Source organism: Dasypus novemcinctus, chromosome 4 (genome assembly GCF_030445035.2).
Source record: "Dasypus novemcinctus isolate mDasNov1 chromosome 4, mDasNov1.1.hap2, whole genome shotgun sequence".
In the NCBI taxonomy this organism is placed as follows: Eukaryota; Metazoa; Chordata; class Mammalia; order Cingulata; family Dasypodidae; genus Dasypus; species Dasypus novemcinctus.
Window position 1 is genome coordinate 54,376,606 of NC_080676.1, and position 19,333 is coordinate 54,395,938.

General features: G+C 37.6%; 1 protein-coding gene across 6 annotated transcripts in view; it reads right to left on the minus strand.

Moving 5' to 3' along the window:
• Positions 1–18,838, minus strand: part of PEX5L (peroxisomal biogenesis factor 5 like) — a 231,689-nt gene extending 212,851 nt beyond the window's left edge. For 3 of the 6 annotated variants that reach the window (XM_058295386.1, XM_058295383.1, XM_058295380.1), the window contains exon 1: positions 18,312–18,838. In XM_058295386.1, coding sequence (XP_058151369.1) covers positions 18,312–18,332 — 21 coding nt within the window. In that variant the 5' untranslated portion in view covers positions 18,333–18,838. The remainder of the gene's footprint in view (positions 1–18,311) is intronic. The other 3 variants (XM_058295385.1, XM_004478960.2, XM_071214647.1) reach the window with 3 other exon arrangements.
• Positions 18,839–19,333: the final 495 nt, after the last annotated feature.

The window sequence follows — 19,333 nt, forward strand, 5'->3', positions numbered from 1 at the left end:
TCAAAACACAGAAAAAGTAAGATGAAGAATGAGGACTTGGGGCAGGTAGATACCAGATATACTGAAGAGATCTATTTCCTATTTTGTTCTGTGTTTCTCAGATTTTATTTTAGCACCCACATTTTGGAAATCAGATAAGCTTTCCTGGGAGTGTGGCCAGAAAATAAATTGGATTTCAGTGATTTATATTGGTTGTATAGCATGTCAGGCACTGGACGGAATATATACATTAGAATGTCTTTTCCTCCAAAAGTAGTGTTTTGATTCTGCACGCCTATATCAAATAACTCAAGTGAATGAAAGCAAAAAGTAAATAATTGCTGTTATGATTAGTTTTATGCTTAAAATTTTTCTTTCATTGGGTAGGTCTGTGTTAACCTTACTGTTGAATGGGATGGAGCCGTATTGGCAGGTGCTTAGCTATGCAAGCATATTCGAAAGGAAATAACACTGAATGTAGCATAGAGAGGCTACTCCTGGCTTTACCACTAACAAGCTATAACTGACAATTGCCAGGGATACCAAGTAACTAAAACTCTGATTCTGTTGGTGGTGTGGCCTGTTACTCTGACTTGACAAAATTATTATAAATGTAAACTATGACGTGAACCAAAACGTGGTCTCTCTAACATTTGTGGCTGTGCAGCTATTTACAAACCTGCCTTTTGACTTCCAGGTAGGAATGTTTTTTAGAGAAAAGGAGAACTTCTGTTTGGAGTTTGTTTACGCTAAAGGAAGACTGATCGCTGTTCTGACAAAGCAGTTCAAAAATCCACAGAAGGTTTCGGGGGAGACATACAGACAGTGCCCAACAAGCCTGTCATGCAAGCCTGACTGTCTTAGCTGGTGACATCCAGTTACTATGCTTCTCAAAGGGCTCCCCCTGCCTCTGGGATGATTCTCTCTGGTTGTTACAAATGTGGTCTGTTCAAGTTGTCAGGGTTTTCTTTGTAATCCAGAAAAGGGGAGTTGGAGTTTCTGGACTGCGCAATTCAAGGTATCTTGGAACCTCAAAAATCCGTGCAGTCACCTAAATTTTTACAGTCAGGTATGAAGGGTTAATGTATAGAAAGCCATTTTTCCGAGCTCTGTTTATTGGTATCTACTTTAATTGTGTGCATAAAGGAGTGGGGAGTGAGGAAGAAGAAGTAACAACTGATCTTTTCCATTACTAAGTGGGGTAGATCTGACAGACTGTAGATTGGATCATAAAATAGATCATGTAGGGTATTTGAGACCATTTGGGATTGCAGTAAGGAATAAAGTCAAGAATGAAGTTTCTAGGGTTTTAGGTTTGGATGTAGACTGTGCATCACTCATACAATCAAGCTTACTTAAAGAATGCATGAATAAACGCATACATATTCTTGAAATCTGATCAGCTTTTATTGTTCTCTAGTACGTGAATATTAATCAGAAACTTTGATAGCTCTGATATACTAAACTTGCTAGCTTCCTGCAAAAGGGAGCACCTGGCTCTGGTTAGAGGTTTAGTTTCTGGTCTTTACTTTTGATTTATGAAGATACCTTATTTTGAACTTTCCACGAGACCATTTCAGTGATTTAAGGTAGAAGCATAGCTTTAGGATCTGGTTTTCCATTTTTATTTACAATAATTTTCCTCCTTCAGTTTCTCTCTAAATGGGTATACTGAAGGTTGCTTATAAAGGACTTTCATCTCTCATACAGTCATCTATAATGACTTGGGGTTTACTGTAATTTCTTGGGGTTTACTGAGGTGGTTAGATAGCTGATAAGAAACAGAAAATAGCTCCCGCTGAAACAAACTTATTTCATTAATAGTTTGAAGATATAATTTTCATTAAGATCATATTATTGTAGAATTTTAAAAAGTGGGAAGTGTAGTCTGTTTTAATGATATAGTCTATATTAATACTATAAGCAACTTTTTTTCACCCTCAATAATATAAGGGCATATCTTAAGTAGAGGATCTACTAAAATTTGGCAATAATTCTGTATTCTTATTGTTAAGAGTCAGAAAGCAAGCAATCAGGCATTGTATGAATTATTGCACCCTAGAGAGGTTAAGAATTTGTCCATAGTCACATAGGTAGGGCGTGCTGCAACTTGGATTAAGACTACACCCAAAACTTTTCCCCATGTCTTTGAAAACCATAAGGAAAATATGAAGATCAGCTTCTCAGTCAAAGAACACCCTGACATTCATTCCACTCTTATGAAGATGAATAATGGATGATTGTCATTTCATGAAATAATCAAATCAAGCAGCTAACATGAATCTGAATCCACACCAACAAAATGTTACAAGTTAGTAGAAAAGAGTAGAGTAGATATAATATTAGACTAATGTTGAGTTGGATGAATAGTTTTTCTCTCCCAAAATATAATATTCTCATACATATAGTAAAATTTATACACTATAGAAAGTTTTTTATTTTATTAAATGATAACTCAAAATGATAATTCAATGAATTTTGGCTTAGAATAATAAAATTATAGTATTGGAAGAAGATTAAGGTTAAAACTAGTCATTTGGAGGATGAGAAAACTGGGATCCTCAGTGGTGTGCCCCAAGTCATACAGCTGGTTAGAGCAGAAAACAACCTGGGATCCAATTCTTCTGCCTCCTGCATCATACTCTTTGTTCAGTACCTCATATTTTCCACTTTCTAAAGAAATCAGACAGGAGTTTGTATGCATTACTAAGGAATTAATTGATTTTTAAAGGGAGTCACACACTTTTATAATAATTTAATTCCATTTCAAACTGCCCAGATAAGATCCTCAATATAACCCTGGTCCACGGGAATTTCTGGTCCATGAAAATTTCTGCTAAATTAAATTGAGCATATTGATTAAGGCTAAGATAGATTAGTTCAAATGATTCATTATTTAATCCAACACCAACATGTTTTGCTCACCCACCATCAGTGGGCCCTGTGCTAGGCACTAGAGTTTAAAAGATGAACAAGACACAGCCAAAGAAACCCGCCAGAGAGCAAAGAGAGGGAAGCTGACAGAGTTTTGCATAGGCTTAGGCTGTATGAACACAGAGAAGGATGGCTAACCCAGCCCTGGGTCTCAGAGAAGACTCCTTTTAGGAGACTATACTTTAACTAAACTTTGAAGGATAAGCAAGGATTGGCCAGTTGTGTGAGATGATGGGGATTTCAGTTACAGAACATCATCATTAGGACAAGCCAGAAGCATGGAAGCACAGGTCCAACTTGGGGAAGTATACAAAATTTAGCAAGGCCAGTGTCCAGGTGCTTATTGGAAAGTTGTAGATGAATAGGTCTGAGAAACAGACTTTATAAGTCACATCTTATTCTGGAGGCCTGTGTCTTTCATGGTTCAATGTGCACAAAATTCACCTGCAGAGTGTTAAAATGCACATTCCCAGGCTTCATCCTCAGGGTGTCTGAGTTAATAGAGCTGGAGTGGCATCCAGGAATCTGAATTTTAAACAAGCAATGATGATTCTACAGAATCATCTTGGAAGCAGTGTTATAAATGATGGTGCATTATAAAAGGACTTTAGATAGAAGAGTGATATGATCAAATTAATGCTTTAGCAAACTGGATAAGATGCATGTGATCCTGGAAGCAAATGGACAAACTGGGAGGCTATACTGACTCAGCAGGGTAAAGATGATAAAGAAGTGCTCTACAATGGTAGAGAAAAGGCAAAACAGGAGTGAATGTGGAAGTAAATGCTGGACACTTAGATGCAATTTAGGGAGTGAAGAAGAAAGAGGAAAGGATGACTTCCAGGTTTCTGATTTAGGTAATTGAGTGGGTGGTGACAGTATTAAGCAATCTAGGATAATACAGAGGGGACTTTATGGAGGTTGGTGGTGGTGACAGCCAGGACAGTTTTGGACATGTTGATTTTGAGTTGGAATAGAGAGATGGTCAGTTGGTGAGACTGGTTTTTGGGGAGAAATAACTGCTTTGGAGCTAATGATTGAAGATGAACATAGATTCCAGGCTGATTATGCTTTCAGCTTAGATGTGTTAACATTTCTTTACCTGCAAACTGACTGACTACCTACTTAAATATTTATTAAAACAGCAGAGTTATGTGTAGTATAAACCCCAGGTAAAGTAATAATTTTCGACAAACTAGATACAAATAATTGTACTTTAGCTCTTAAAATGTAAGATTAGTTAGAGTAATGCTTCCGAAAAACATAGAACATTTAAATGCTATTATCATTGATTCTGAAACCAGGGCATAAACACATGTATGAGCTAGAGGTTGATATCTAAAAATATCATTGTAACAAATTCAATTATGGTAGAAAAGATTTTTTACTTTGGTAATTTTAAATTTAATTTTATATTGAGTTAGTGGGTCACTACCATCATGTTCTGATTTTTATGATGTTACTTCTTTATCTTTCCATTCCGAAATTAATGGAGACCTTAAAATTAATTTTAAGAAATTAGGGAACAGTGTTTTCATTTTAAGTAGATCTTTGAACATCAGTTGAGATTTCTAAGTAAGATCTATGCATATTTCCTCTACAGAAATCTTGATCCTACCATTTAGAAGTAGTTCTCTTTCAACAAAGCTGATATTTTCTCTTTTCCTGAACAAAATGATCTCTAAGAGCAGAAAAAATATTAAGATAGTTACCCAAATAAATAGCTATTAACTTTTCAATAGTAAAGTCAAGTATTTTAAAAATGAGTTTAATAGAGATTAAAATATCAAAGTAAAACATGAAACATTTGGTTCATCACCATATTGTTTTTGAATGTTTTATAATAGCAAACAAAACACAAAATATTTTTAATGATATTAGCAAAATGATTAGATAAGTGATTGAAGTTTATTTTGATATTTTAACTTTGTTTACACATACAACCTGAGATTCTGTCTCTAAACACATAACACAGAGTGGTTCTATATTGGGCTTCTGAGCTTTGATTAACCCCACAGCCTCACTGTGCTCTGGTCTCCTGGGCATCTCTGATTCTAGAGAAGTATTCTGCACAAAAAGTTGGATGTTTCATCACTGTTCTGTGTTCTATTAGGAAAGTATACCCCATCACACATAAAGGTAGTTTCAAGGTATTATATTAATACATACAGATGTTGAGTTCAGAGAATTGATAAAGCTGTATGGTTTTGGCATCTACCTTGAGTAAATGGTAAAATGAATGCATCAGAGATTTCTACCCTCTAGGGCCACAGCAATGTCCCAGAAAACTTTCAAAATCCTTTTAGTACCCAGTTAGTTGAGTTGTTTTGCAGTAACTGATGTACTGACATGGAGATGTGGCCTGAATTTGCTATTCTAGTTCAAACAATTGAGTGAAAAACAGAAGACCCAGATTCTGGTCCTCAGTGCTCAACTTATTTGGTGAAGAAGTTTGGGCAGACAGTCAAACCTTGTGTGCTGCATTCTCTTTTATCATCGTGACAAAGATAAAATATCTATCCTTTGCCAACTGCACTGAAATACTCTAAAGATGAACTTTTATGAACCTTTCACCAAAAGTGTCTACTGTAGCAGAGATTCCAGTGTTCTAGCCCAGCCAAGAGTTATTCCATATTGGATGACTTTACAGGAAAGTGTCTCTTGTTATTTGAGAATGGGGAGGAGAATTACAGCAGGATCCTCCCATGCACCATATCCTTTGAAGAATTAGGACAGGTTGATCTTTGGCTTCATAAGGAATAGTAAGTAAATTGGTGCTAGCAAAATTTTTCAATTTGCTTTCCATGATATGGCTATTAGTAAATTGGGGAAGTCTGCTCTGATCAAGCCCATAGGTTTGTTGTATCACTGGTTAAGGACCTGACAATAATAGAATCACAGAGTTGGAAGAAAAGCCAGTAAAGTTTTAAGCCAACTATCATTCATAAAGGCCTTAGCAAACTCACATCTAGTTTCTGCTTGGATATTTTTGGTAAAATAGAGCTCATATCTCCCCTTTTTACCACTCACTTTCATACCCATGTGCATGCACACACACATGACTAGATTTTTGGTAGAGGGGAATCCCTTCAGAGTCAGTGCATACGGTTGTGAAGATTGGTTGAGCAAAGATTTCTGGATAAGTGAACACAAGTCAGGTCTGAAATCCAACCCTCCATTCCCCTTGCCAAGTCATATGCCTAGGTGTTGGGTTGTGTGCTCCTAGGAAAAGGAGAGTCTATGTGTATTTGGTCTAACCAGAGGGAGTGCCTTTTGACAATTTACCCAGAGGTGGTATATGTCACTGACATTGTTATATCCTCTCCTCCTGTTAGTGAGCTGTTTCGACATGTGATTTTTAAAGTCTTTTTAACCTGTGTCTGAATGGGAAGAATTATTCCTCTATATCTCAAATTCCTGTATGGGAGTAACTGTGGGAGACAAAATAAGATCTCCAGATTCACACAGGCTCACAATATAGATAAGTGTCCTGGATAACTGTTGTCACTGTAGCTCCTCCTTCAATCCTTGGAAAACTTTCTGCATGAGTGTGTGTGTGCGCGCGCGCGAGCATGGGTGTGTGGGGAAGAGAGAGAGAGAGAGAGAGGGAGAGAGAGATGATACTGGTCAGGATTTGGGTGTGAGCAACTCTTACAACTCGATATAGGCAAATGCTGGCTTCCTAAGGTCATTCCAACTATGACCTGGTCTCAGCTAGTCTCAGGGATATGTGTGCCAACTGTTATCAAAATCACTGTTGACAGCTAGCTGTGATGGTGAAGAAGGAAGTGTCAAGGACCTTAGAGGAATGGATTCTAATTCCAAATGACTTTAGTCAGTTAGAGATATAGTTAGAAACCATTGGATGAATCTATTACATTTCTAAAAGCTGCAGTCCCAGACCGTCCTTTGGCTTTAAAGAGGTTGAACCCATTAAAGTGATAGGCTGCTTTGTAGTGTTGGTTAATTACACTGGCAATCTAATTATAAGGTTTATAATGTTTCCCTGTAATTGATTCCCTTTCAAGTATGTGGAAACTTCCTTTGATATGCATTTGCTCTTGAAACTCATGGGAATAGACCAGTTCTGGAGCCTTGTGTGTCTCAAGATCAGGGAGACCATACCAACTGCATTTGGAATCCTTATTCAGAACATTAAAGGACTTTTATAAGTCTTTCATTCATTCATTCATTCACTCTTTCTTTCAACCATTCACTCATCAGTTCATCCATTCTTTCATTAAATACTCCATTAACAGTATGTCTTTAGCACTAAGCATCTCCAGGGATATAAAGATGTATATAAAGATGCAATGTCATAGATGAGCTTCCAAGCAGTCTGGGAGACTGATCCAAAAATAAAGCCATCTTTTAATTATGGTATTATTGATGCCTATAAGGTGCTAAAGAAGCACTGAGGAAGGCATCCTTAATTCTGCAGTGGACAGGGGCGGGGGTGGTACAGAGCAGCACTCAGTGGGAGGAAGTAACATTTCAGTGAAATATTGAAGGATGAGTAAATATTTAGAGTGTATAAGTCAAGTGTTTGGGGATGGGGAGATGGGGAAAAATTCCAGAATTTTGAAAGAACAAGAAAATTAAGCATCTGAATACCCAGGTATAGGCACTGCTGTGGCTAAAGTCATTCTTTTTCCACATATGACAACATATATGAAAAACTTTGCAAGCTCTATAAAATATGGATAAGAGCTAACATCATATGAGCAATTATTACATACAAAGCCATTTATGTTACATCCTATTTAATCCTTACCAAGTCATCATAATATATGGGTACATTTTTTGTCACTGTGCCCTAGATCAGGAAAGTGGGTATAAAGAAGATAAGGTACTAAACCAAGATTATACAGTTAATATGTGGTAAACCCAGGATTTGAACTTGGAGCTGTATGATCCTTGAGTGCAAACTCTTAACCAATATGTTTTGGTGCCTTTTTAAATGTGAGGATTACTAAGTGACATATGATGTATGTCTTTCAGGATACATTTTGTTTTTCATTTAGGGGAAAGGCAACTAATTCTAGAAGTCTGAATCACCAAGACTTGCCCTCAGTTCCCTCAAATGTGAAATGATGAAGTTGTGCTATATGAACTCTGAGGACTTTTATATCTCCAAGATTCTATTTTAATTTAATCTTGTCCCAAACTTAAGCACACTTTCTTTTTGTCTTACATAAATCTTCCTAAAGACTTAATAAGAGAAAGCATTTCAATATTAATGATTCAAATGTATAGGTTATCTTGATTATGATCATCCTTTAAATGAATATGAAACACTAAAGAGCCCAGTTTTCCACATTATAATTCTGCATATGGAGAGAAAAGATGTTCATGTATTAAAATACATGATATGTATTTTAATTCCATGATTAATTATGGAATTCTCAATAGAAGTCTTTCCAATTACTCAGAAAAATAGAAGTGAGCAGTAGATGGACACTGATGAACGATAGAAGTATCACTCTTCTCTTCTTTGTGGCATGACTTAATAAACCAATATACTCTACTTTCACTCTCCTGGAGGCCTGCAGGCAATTGCAGGTAGTACTAAATAAGCATCGGGTTTAAAGAGAATTATTCCCTTTTAACTCTCATCCCTGAAGGCAGACTAGACTCCAGCAAGTCAAGATGGAGAGGTAGGGGTCTATTCTACCTTCAAGCAATATGTGTAACATGTTGTCTTGTTATACTGAACATTTGGCTTTGAAAAAAAACTTTCCCAAATCTAATCTTTAAACTTACATTTGGGAAATTGCCCATTTTCTGCATCTTAATGGTAGGCAGATATGCATTTTTTCAGTTTACTTTGCAGCTAGGATATGACTGTGTGACCTAAGCTCCATCAATCAGCCACACGCCTTGAGTAAGGAGTGGGTGACACAGAGAAGCAGTCATGGTATAGAATCCTTCTTGGCAGGGAGCAGCAGCAGCTGAGGCCCCATGGATAGCACAGCTGTGGTGCAGTGGCTGAACCAGTGTCCAAGTATGCAGTGTCACAAGTGCAAGCACGTAGTAGACTGGTTGTGTGTTCGATGACTTGGGCTGTCCTCCTGCCTGCTGCTTGAGCCCTTCACTCCCCTCTGTGCTCCCTGCCTAGTTCTGGGAGTCTGTGGTGCCCCCAATCTACTTCTTTTTTTTTTTTTTTTACATTTTAAATAACTTTTTCTTTTGAAATAATCTCAAACTTACAGAAAAGTTTTAAGATTAGTACAATGAACTCCCATATACCCTTTCCCCAGATATACCAATTTTTAACATTTTGCTGTATTTGCTTTGGTATTCTTCCCCTCTGTATGTATTTAATACAATACATATATATTTATTATTATTATCATTATTATATCTAAATCATTTAAAGTATGTTACATTCATCATGGTCCTTTACCCTTTCATATTGCAGCATGTATTTTCTATGAACAAGGAAGTTCTCTTACATAGCCACAGTATAGTTATTAAATTCAGGAAATTTAGCATTGATATAATACTAATCTAAACAACAGCCCATATTCTAGTTTTATCAATTGTGTTTTATAGAAATTTTTTCCCAGTTTAAGATCCAGCTCAGGATCATGTACTGCATTTAGAAGTCTCTCAGGTTTCTTTTTAATTTGTAACAGTTTCTCAGCTTTTATTTCTTTTTTTTTCATGATATCGATAGAGTTGAAAAATACAATCTGGTTATTTTATAGAATATTCCTCATTTGAGGTCTGTCAAAGTTTTTCTCATGATTAGATTCAGGGTGTGCATTTTTGGCAGGAAAACTCTGTAAGTACTATTGTGGTATTCCCACAGAATTACACAATATCTGCTTTCCTCTTATTTGTGATGTTGATTTTGATTACTTAGTTAAGGTGTTGTCTAATTTCTCCACTGACAATACGCTATTTTCCTTTATAGTATATGGATGATACTTTGATATTATATAGATGTCCTGTTCCTCATCAAACTGCCCCTTCCTCAGATTTAGCATCCATTCAGCATTCTCACCTAAATAAAATTTTAATATGGGTATTTTTCTATCTCCCTTATTACTTCTATGTTTATTAAGTATCTAAATATACTTTTTTTAGGAGGTTCTGAGGATTGAACGTGGGACCTTGTACATGGGAAGCAGGCATTCAACCACTGAGCGACATTCACTCCCCTCCAAATACACTTTTAATAAATTCCCTTTCTGCATACACAAACCAGAGGTGGTTTCTTTTGCTTAAAGCTCAGAACCCTTGATCAATTTATTTGTATATTTAAGCAAATAGTTCAAAGAATCTGTCAAGCCAGTTTTCTTAAATGGCCAATCTAGTGAGTCCAAGGTGAGTGATGAACACCTTCAGGAAAAGAAATGAAACAACTTTTCATGGTATCTAATTTCACCTTAAAACACAGTTATTTATCAGACTTTCTTCCATTGTGAGCTAAAATGGTAGCATATCTGAACATACAAAATACCAAATAATTATACTAAAACTGAAAAGCAGGAATATATCTGTTTAGTGACTAAATGTCAAATACCTGGATGTTGGGAAAATTCTGGTGGTTTGTTTTAATGGTTTCTTTTCATTTATATTTTTGATTATAATAACCATCAAAGTAAAAAATAATGGTGTAATGGAAATATTACAATGGGGTAAAGCAGCTTTCATTCCAGCCCTTGCTCTGCTAACTAACCAATGTGGGAATTTTGAGCAAATCAGTTAACTTCTTTGGACCTCAGTCTCCTCATTTGTGAAATGAAATGGCTGAACAAAATATTTTCAAGGGCCCTTCAATCTCAGGATTCTGCTAACCCCCCCGCCCCCAACTGAACATTAGAGCAATTGTCAGAGACATTGGGAACACAGAATAAAAGTTCTAAGGAATCGTTGACCTAGAATACTCTAACCAGCCATTTGGACCCAAGATTATTCCAGTGTAAAGACCAAACATCTGTGAGATAACTTCCAACTGATTCAGAGAATAGAAACATAAAAACAAATTAGAAAACAATTTGGTCTAAAGAAGCTAAAGTTGTCTTAGGCTATCTGAACATATGATTTTTCCAAAAGATAAAGAATCTCACAGTTTTTATTGGTCAGGTCATATTTTGAACAGTGTGTCTTTTTTGGAGTGGCATGCTTTCACTGAGCCATTAAATATTAGAAATGCTGGTATGAGAAAGTAATGAGGGAAGTGGATTTGGCTCAACTGATAGAGCTTCTGCCTACCATATGGGAGGTCCAGAGTTCCAGCCCAGGGCCTCCTGACCCATGTGGTAAGCTGGCCCATGTGCAGTGCTAATGCGCACAAGGTGTTACGTGCCACACAGGGGTGTCCCCCGTGTAGGGGAGCCCCATGCGCAAGAAGTGTGCCCTGTAAGGACAGCAGCCCCTTGCGAAAAAACTGCAGCCTGCCCAGGAGTGGTGACACACACATGGAGAGCTGATGCAGCAAGATGACACAATAAAAAGAGACACAGATTCCCGGTGCCGCTGACAAGAATACAAGCGGACACAGAAGAACACACAGTGAATGGACACAGAGAGCAGATAGCGGGCGGGGGAAGGGAGAGAAATAAATAAAAAATAAATCTTAAAAAAAAAAAGAAAGTGTTGAATGAACTTGCTGTATTTTGGAGAAGAAAAGATTTAAGGGGATGGGAGACATGATAGTTCTCTAATATTTGAAGGTTTGTGTTGTTCAAGTGCAACATAATAGGCTAATGCATTTCTCAAGAAAGAAAATATAAAACCAAATGGGTGGAGGTTATAGTCAGACAGATTTCAAATCAATATAAAGAATAAATTTTATTCAAGTATAGTTGTGATAATGGCTCTTGTCAACTCCGCCTTTCTCAGGGACTTCACCATCCCTCTGTGATGTCAGAAAGCTACCTAAGAATGAGCTTTCCACTAGGATCTCAGCTCAACAGCTTAAGCTCTGGTCTATATACAGATTTTTTTTTACACCAGTGCTTCTCAAACATTAATGTGCATGTGAATCACTGGCTAGCTTGAAAAATTTCATACCCGATTCAGTAGGTCTAGGGTGGGAATTGAGTTCTAGCAGCTTTGTCTTCTCATGGTGTTTTGATTTTTCTTTCTTATTTCTTTAAGGAAGTTCTATATTTTCTGACTTTTACTATTTGTGGTCACTTTGCATGATGGTACTGGCTTGGTCCTGTCTGATACCCACTTTTTGACTGTTAGGTAACCAGGGAATATTCTCCAGGAAATGTTGGGTTTTGCTTACTTTGGGTCATTGTTTCAGTCACCTTTAACAATTTTGGTAAGATACATACATGTAAACACAAACTCACATGTATCTCATATGTGTGGTCTTTCTCCTGGTGTGGTCTTTTTCACTGGATTTCATCTACAAGGCATAATGATCATGGATCAGAGGCCTTTATTTGTGCTCTGCTCCCCTGCCAGCTCACCATTCACTGAAGGCTTCTTCCATCTCCAAGAAGGCATAGCACACAGTGGGAACTGAGTGCTGCAGCCAGAGCCTTCTGTCATTGTCTTGAGAAAACCTTTGACCTCATCCAGATACGAAAATAGTTCTGGCCCTCAAGTCTGTACAAAACAGTTCTATCCCCTTCCTACACAACAACCCTTCAAATATTTATATGAGTCATAATGGTCATTCTAAGTCTTTACTTTCCAAGCTAAAAAACCCCAGTTCCTTCAACCATTGCTTATATGACATGGTTACAAATTCCTATCTTATATCAGTTGCTTTAAGAACCACATGATTCTTAAGAGGGCTTGTGGGAGTGGGAATTTTGTGGCTCCCTGGGTAGATTTCTGGCATCACAACAGCAACAATCCTCTCTTGGAATCTTCATGATTCATGGCTTACCATATGGTGTTCTGTTTGGGGAAATAGGGTGTTGCAAGGTTTATCTGGGTTTTCCAGAGGCATCTGCACATGAGCAGAGACTTTGGGGAGTTGTGTATGTATTTGCAATGCAATCTCTCCCACTTGGCTCAGGTTCATCCCATCTCAGAGCTGCTGGCAGGGTTCTGTGTGTTTCTCCTGAATGCTATGGTGGGTAAGCGGCCCCTTCCTATCTAAATGAGCTCATTCTTTTTCATCTGTCAATTTCTAACAGTGGTTGTCTAAAAATAATTCATAAAGATGATCTATTTAGTGAAATCTCACATAGAATATGATATTGGTCTTTTATCTAATGGAATTTTAATAGGAGAAGTAATTCATTGGTTATAAATAGGGATCAGTGATAAATGATATCATAATACTATATTGGCAGTGTGTTTTGTCTACTCTGAGCTCTGAACAATCAGCAATAGTGTTGATATTTAATCAATGGGGTATTAACAACTGGAAGATGTTTATATTCTGTATAATATAATAATATATGTAATGCTCTATCTTAGCAGACTGGGAAAGGAAGTTTTCCATTTGGCATTCCTATTAGAGAGGATGGCATAGGTGAGGTAGGGTGGAAGTGGGCAGGATGGTGGTAAAGGAAGAAATCAGTCATTAAAAGAAATGTAACCTGCAATTCACAGCACTGGTCTCTGATCCATGGATTATGTGCTATATACTTCAAGATGATTTTTTTCTTTTGCTCATCCTGAATTATAAAAAAATTTTAAAAAGGTTTCTTGGAAGCCCCATTTTCTCAATCACCACATTTGAAAGTACATCATATTTGATGTCCCAAAACACTTAGATTGGACTTAGGTCTGTTAATAAGGAAACATTAGATTTACCATCACATTTAGTGTAGGAAACACACACTGGTTAGTCTATAAATGTATCAAGAACTGAATTCTAAAATATAAAACCGTTAAATAGCTTTAGATGATGCCTATGTTGGCAACATGAGCTCTCAACAAAAAGTGAAAAAATGCCACCTTCCAGATGTTTTGACTACATGGTACATCACATCTTAATGTTCCCAAGGTTGGCAGTGGGAAACGCAGGAGATTCAGGATTTCAAAATTAACAAAATCTGGCTTAATCTTTTCTCATTCTTTACTTAAAAATATCTTATAGTAAAAACATTCAGATGCCAGAATTTTTACTTTCAAACACATGTTTTTAGGAAAAATGTTTATAAACCATAAACAAAATCCAGGAAGACCATATTGTGTTTCTGACAGTAAATTTATAATGTGAACTGCTGGCCAGTATTGTGGGGGATTGAGATTTTTCAGGTTAATCAAATATTCTGCATAGCTTTTATAATTTTTAAGTGTTGGAAACTCAACAATAAATCCACACCAAACACAGTGTGCTTGTAAGTGTATCAGAAGGCACTTTAGAATCTTGCAGGAGTTTGTGCCATAATTTTGAGCCTCAGCTTAACTGTGCATGAGTGTCCTTCAGTAGAGTTCTAGCTAATATTTCCAATAATAAATTCATTGCATTAATGATCATTATTATTCAGGGACAAAGTTTTGAGGAGGAGGGCAGGTATCTTTTAAGAGGGGGAAGGGAGAAGACAGCAGTTCACCCTGACCAAAACAGCAACACAACTAACCCTTGCTTTGGACATCCTTGCCTCATTCTCCTGTAAACATGCTCAGTACTCCCCTCCACAGTGGTTTTCAAAGATTCTCCTCTGAAAAGATAAATACTACAGTGGTATGTGTGTGTATAGTGTATTGGTATTTGATATATCTTTGTTAGCGGTTAGCATGTTAGCAAAAGATTTAATTATAAATGACACAAGTCAGAAAATAATTGCATCGGGAGGGAGAAAATGGCTCTGTCAGAGAGGTGGAAGTATCCATGATAAATATCATCTACTTTACAGCTTAGCTGAGGGTCTCAGTTACGACAAGCTGCTGCTATGGGTGCTGAAAACAACATTCTACAATCCTATCTTGGATTGACTTCTTAGGTGCATTGTTTCTAGTGAGCCTAAATGAATTCCCAGGGTCAGAACTAATGTATTATCATAATTCATGTTACCTAACCTCCTCCCCTTCGTGAAAATTTTAAGAAAAATCATAAGTAAAGTCTTAAATAAATAAAGATAAACATACATGACACACACAAAACCCCTGTGGAGAAAGACAAATAAAATGGCTACTTTTACAGTTGTTCATTTAAATTTTATTTAATTTATGTCCTGTGAAGCAGAGGCATGGAATGATTTCTTAGCTGACTGGAAGAAGTCTAAAAAGTCTGTTTTAAATATCTGTAGCAAATACCAGTTAAAATTATGAATAGATTTGTGTTTGATTGCCGTCTGAAACAATTTTTATAACAGAAATTTACCGTGAGTTCTTCATCAATAATGAAAAAAACCCAAATCTTACTTTCAAATTTAAATTATATTGCTCTATATTTATACCACTCCAGAAAAAAATGAGTTCGGGAAAGGAAATATTTAGACACATGGAATTATTTCGTTCTATTTAGCAATGTTAACTCATATGCACATGGTCATGTAAATACCATAGCACAGAACATACAGAGGCATGGGGGCTTAATACCACATACCACAGATCATCTATTAGAAATAGAACATTTTGTCAGAACTGATGCTAACATATATTTAATGATCACTGTCCACTCTACCAAATGGAAAACAAGTAAACCTAAACAGCTACTAAAGAAACTACCTTTGCTTAAGTTGCTGGGGAAACAAATTCCCCTTGGAAGTAACTGATGATACGGTTGGAAAACAGCACGACTCTAGAGTCCTGCTCCTAAGAAATACATATCTAAGGTATTTACTATGGAACCAAGGAAATATGTGCTACAATGTAATGCTGTTTGGAAACGTCTGTCTTTTGATGAACTAGCAGAGTAAACCAAATGTGTGGTTTTAAAAGTTTGTGGTTTCTAAAATAAATTCAGGTTGCATGGCAAACTGGATAAATTAGACAAATGTATAAGAATTAATAGACTCTATCTGTAAAATCATTAAATTGCAAAACAAAAGCATCACAGGAATTTCAAATTAGACTATTTTATAAGGCTTCATGTGAACCACCCCAGCTCCAGACAGCTTATTTACAAAGAATTTCATTTTAAAATGCCTTGCATAAAGAAAAGAGAAGAATTAGAAGGCAGAGGTACTGACTGCAAACATTTTGGTTTCACTCTTGCTTTAAAGTATTAGCCAAGTAACACCAATATTTCAAATGAACCACAAAGTTGGCAGAAATGTTGGCAAATCTGCCCGCCACAGGTTCACTTTAACAAATATGTATTCAGATTTTTTATTCAAAAACATTTAAAAGTGTTTGGACTATGTATCTCCTTGTCTGTGATTAGAGTCAGATACAAACAGGAAGATGATGCTCTCTGATAAGGAAAGGTTATTTATCTAATAAAAATATATCAACACAGTGGAGATTTTGTCTATAGGCTAAATAAGATCCTTTGGGAAAGGGACTGGAGTAAGTAAACAAGCATAGTATAAATCAGGTTTTAATAGCCTTTTTTTTTGGAATGAGGGGGAGTTCCATTCAAATGATCATCTCAGTAAATAGTTAGTAAAACTCCTTAAGCCTTGGAGTTTTATGATTAACATTAATGTCTATTGTAAATAAGAAAAATATATTGCACCCTGAAATTTTGGTAAGCATACTGATTACAGTCTTTAGTAATGTTTTCGAGTTAAGCTTGGCAGTAAAGACTTGTGAGTTTTATTGCAAGCCATCATATTTGCTGTTACAGCAGTGTACAAGCAGAAAACATTAAGTTCAGAGCATATGCAGAGTCTTGCATTTTGTCCATTCTCTTAAAGTGAAATCAAACACTTGGATATTGTTCTGGTCAATTCAAGTTTAAATAATATTCTCCCTGAAATATTCAGAAAATTCATTTAAAATTGTTCTTGCATACATGAATTTACCAGATCGTTGCTTCTTTTCGTCATTTACAATAGCATATTTTTCAAACAAAAAATTCTGTGGACAGCTTTTGTGAATTGCCCCAAGCAGTCAGTTATGAATTTTGTGTGAATGAGTAATTTTCTCAACATTTATTCTATTTATTAAAACCTTCCTATTTTATCCCCGTGAAGATGTGAAAAGAATGTTTAGAGATATAATAAATAGGTAATAAATAAAATTAAAGTATCATTCTTGGGTACAGATAAAGCATAAGACTATAGTTATAGATCTTTGTTAATTTTCAGCAGTCATTATTTGAATGACTCTACTATTAAACTCCCCAATTAGTGTAGCTTTGATAAGAAAAATGCAGACTATAATTACTACATGTACTTAGAAATATATTTGTGACAAATTATAGTCTATCAAATATGATATAATACCATTTATAATTTTCAAAACAGGAATATTGTCAGTACAATAGGAAATGCTTTTAGAATTCTAGTAGTGCCAATTCAAAATTCTTACAAAACTTATGTATATGATACAATACTATATTTGATATAAAAGTAATTAAAGTCCAAATGAATTTCCCCACAGATCTGGAAATTAAACATTGAGTAATTACTAAGTCATGAATATAGAAACATACTAATCTATTTTCAATTGTTTTAAAACAAATGTAAGTGACAACCTCAGTATTCACATATGTTACACACCAGGTTGAAGGCTTCACAAATGATGACTGCATTTGATCATTTTTGAAATGGAAAAGAAGCCCAAAGATCAAAGCTGATGACTAAAGCATTTATAGGAACATCAAAAAAGCTCAATTCATACTTTGACATACACCTGCCATTGTAAGGAAGAACGAACCATGTGAATGAGAACTGGAGTCAAGGTTAAATTAATCTTGCCCAAAAGAGTAGAGTCTTTGCATTGGAGAGAAGCATGGCTTGGCTCAGATAAACATTAATGACAACTAAAAGCAGTACTTCCCCTGAAAAACATTAGAGCCTCTTGGACATGTGTTTGAAATTCATTCTCCCAAGTCATCCTGTAACTATTGGGAGAGGTGACAGTGTCCCATCGTTTGAACGGGACAAAATACAGCACAAACCATTTTAAATAACAACACTTAAAAAAAAATAAAGTAGCAAAGTGTTCAAACTGCCAAGAAACCTTTGCAGACGAGTAAAGGGAAAGCCTTGTCTTTCCTATTGTTTGCCCTTGAGTTGACATATACGAGGAGATGCATCAATAGGATTACAACGGAAATACGGTCATCTCCAGGCTTTCTTCAGTTTGGATTCCTAGAACCTATTTAAAGAAACAGGCTCAGGGAATGCACAGAAAACAAACTTCCCTCAATCGAAGTTCCGAGGTCTTTCCTCCCCTTCTCCCACCTTCGGACCCCGTTTAGTTTCACCGACAGCACTGGATAGAAATGTCACGGTTATGTTGCACCATTTCACTTGTTGAAGTAAACACAGCACTTGACCACAGTTACTTGGTGAATTACTTTGCTCTTAAATTTCCCCTCAAGATTTCTTTCCAGCTAGAAGGAGATGTCTTACCTGCATGTGTCCCTGGTACATTCTGCTTCGGCTTCTTCAGGGCTCCCTGAGGCCGCCGGATGCTTTTCCCCAGTGTTATTCGCACACCGAGAGAGGGGAGAAGGTGGCGTTCACCCTGGGCTCTCAGAGGGTGCTCCTGAGCCCCCTTGAGAGGCTCCAGGTACCCCCGCCGGCGCCCCTGGGCGGCGCGGCCGGCTGCCGGGAACTGTTCTCCGCCCCGGGTGCTGAAATCGGAGGCAGGAGAGCGCGCGGAGGAGGCGAGGAGCCCAGTCGGCCACGCTCTCCCGCAGGCTCGGGTCCAGCTCGCCAGGCGTCTCTAAAACTCCCTCGCTCGCCACCGAACTCTTTCTCGTTTCTTGCCGGGCTGCCTCATGTCTTTCTCACTCTTTTCACCACTAACCCCCTCCTGCCGCCTCCTAGCCCTGACGTGAGCGCCCACACCAACCGCAGCTGCCTAGCGAGGCGCGCGCCGCCCTCCCGGCCACGTCCCCGTCGGGAGGCCGCGGGCCCGGGCGCGCGCGCGCGTCTCCGCCGGGCCCGGGAGCGGCCCGAGGGCGGCCCCGGCGGCGCGCGCGCGCGGCGGCCTCGCCAGGTGCGGGAGGGCGGTGGTCGCGCCCGGGTTAAACGGCTGATGGGGTCGGAGCAGGCTTTCGGCGAGATCCTAGCTGAGGGCATGGCCAGATGGAAAAAAAGTGGGAGGAAAATGTATTTTCTCTCCGGGGAGCCATCAATACCAACAGAGCCCGTTCTCCTAAAGACAGATATAGGCTGAGCGTGGGGGTTTCCCAAGAGTTTACTTCTTTTCTGATTGAGCTCACAAGTTACCTCTGAATATCACCCGCCGAAAAAGGATCCCCTCCCCCAATCCATCGCTAACCTCTCTTTAAAACTGCAAACCCCAGTACTAAGGACCACTTTTTGTTTGTTTGTTTGTTTTTTGGTAGCACTTATCATCTGACATCCTGTATATTTTACCTATTTATTTTGTTTATTGTCTGCTTCTCCCTCTATGCAAGGTTATT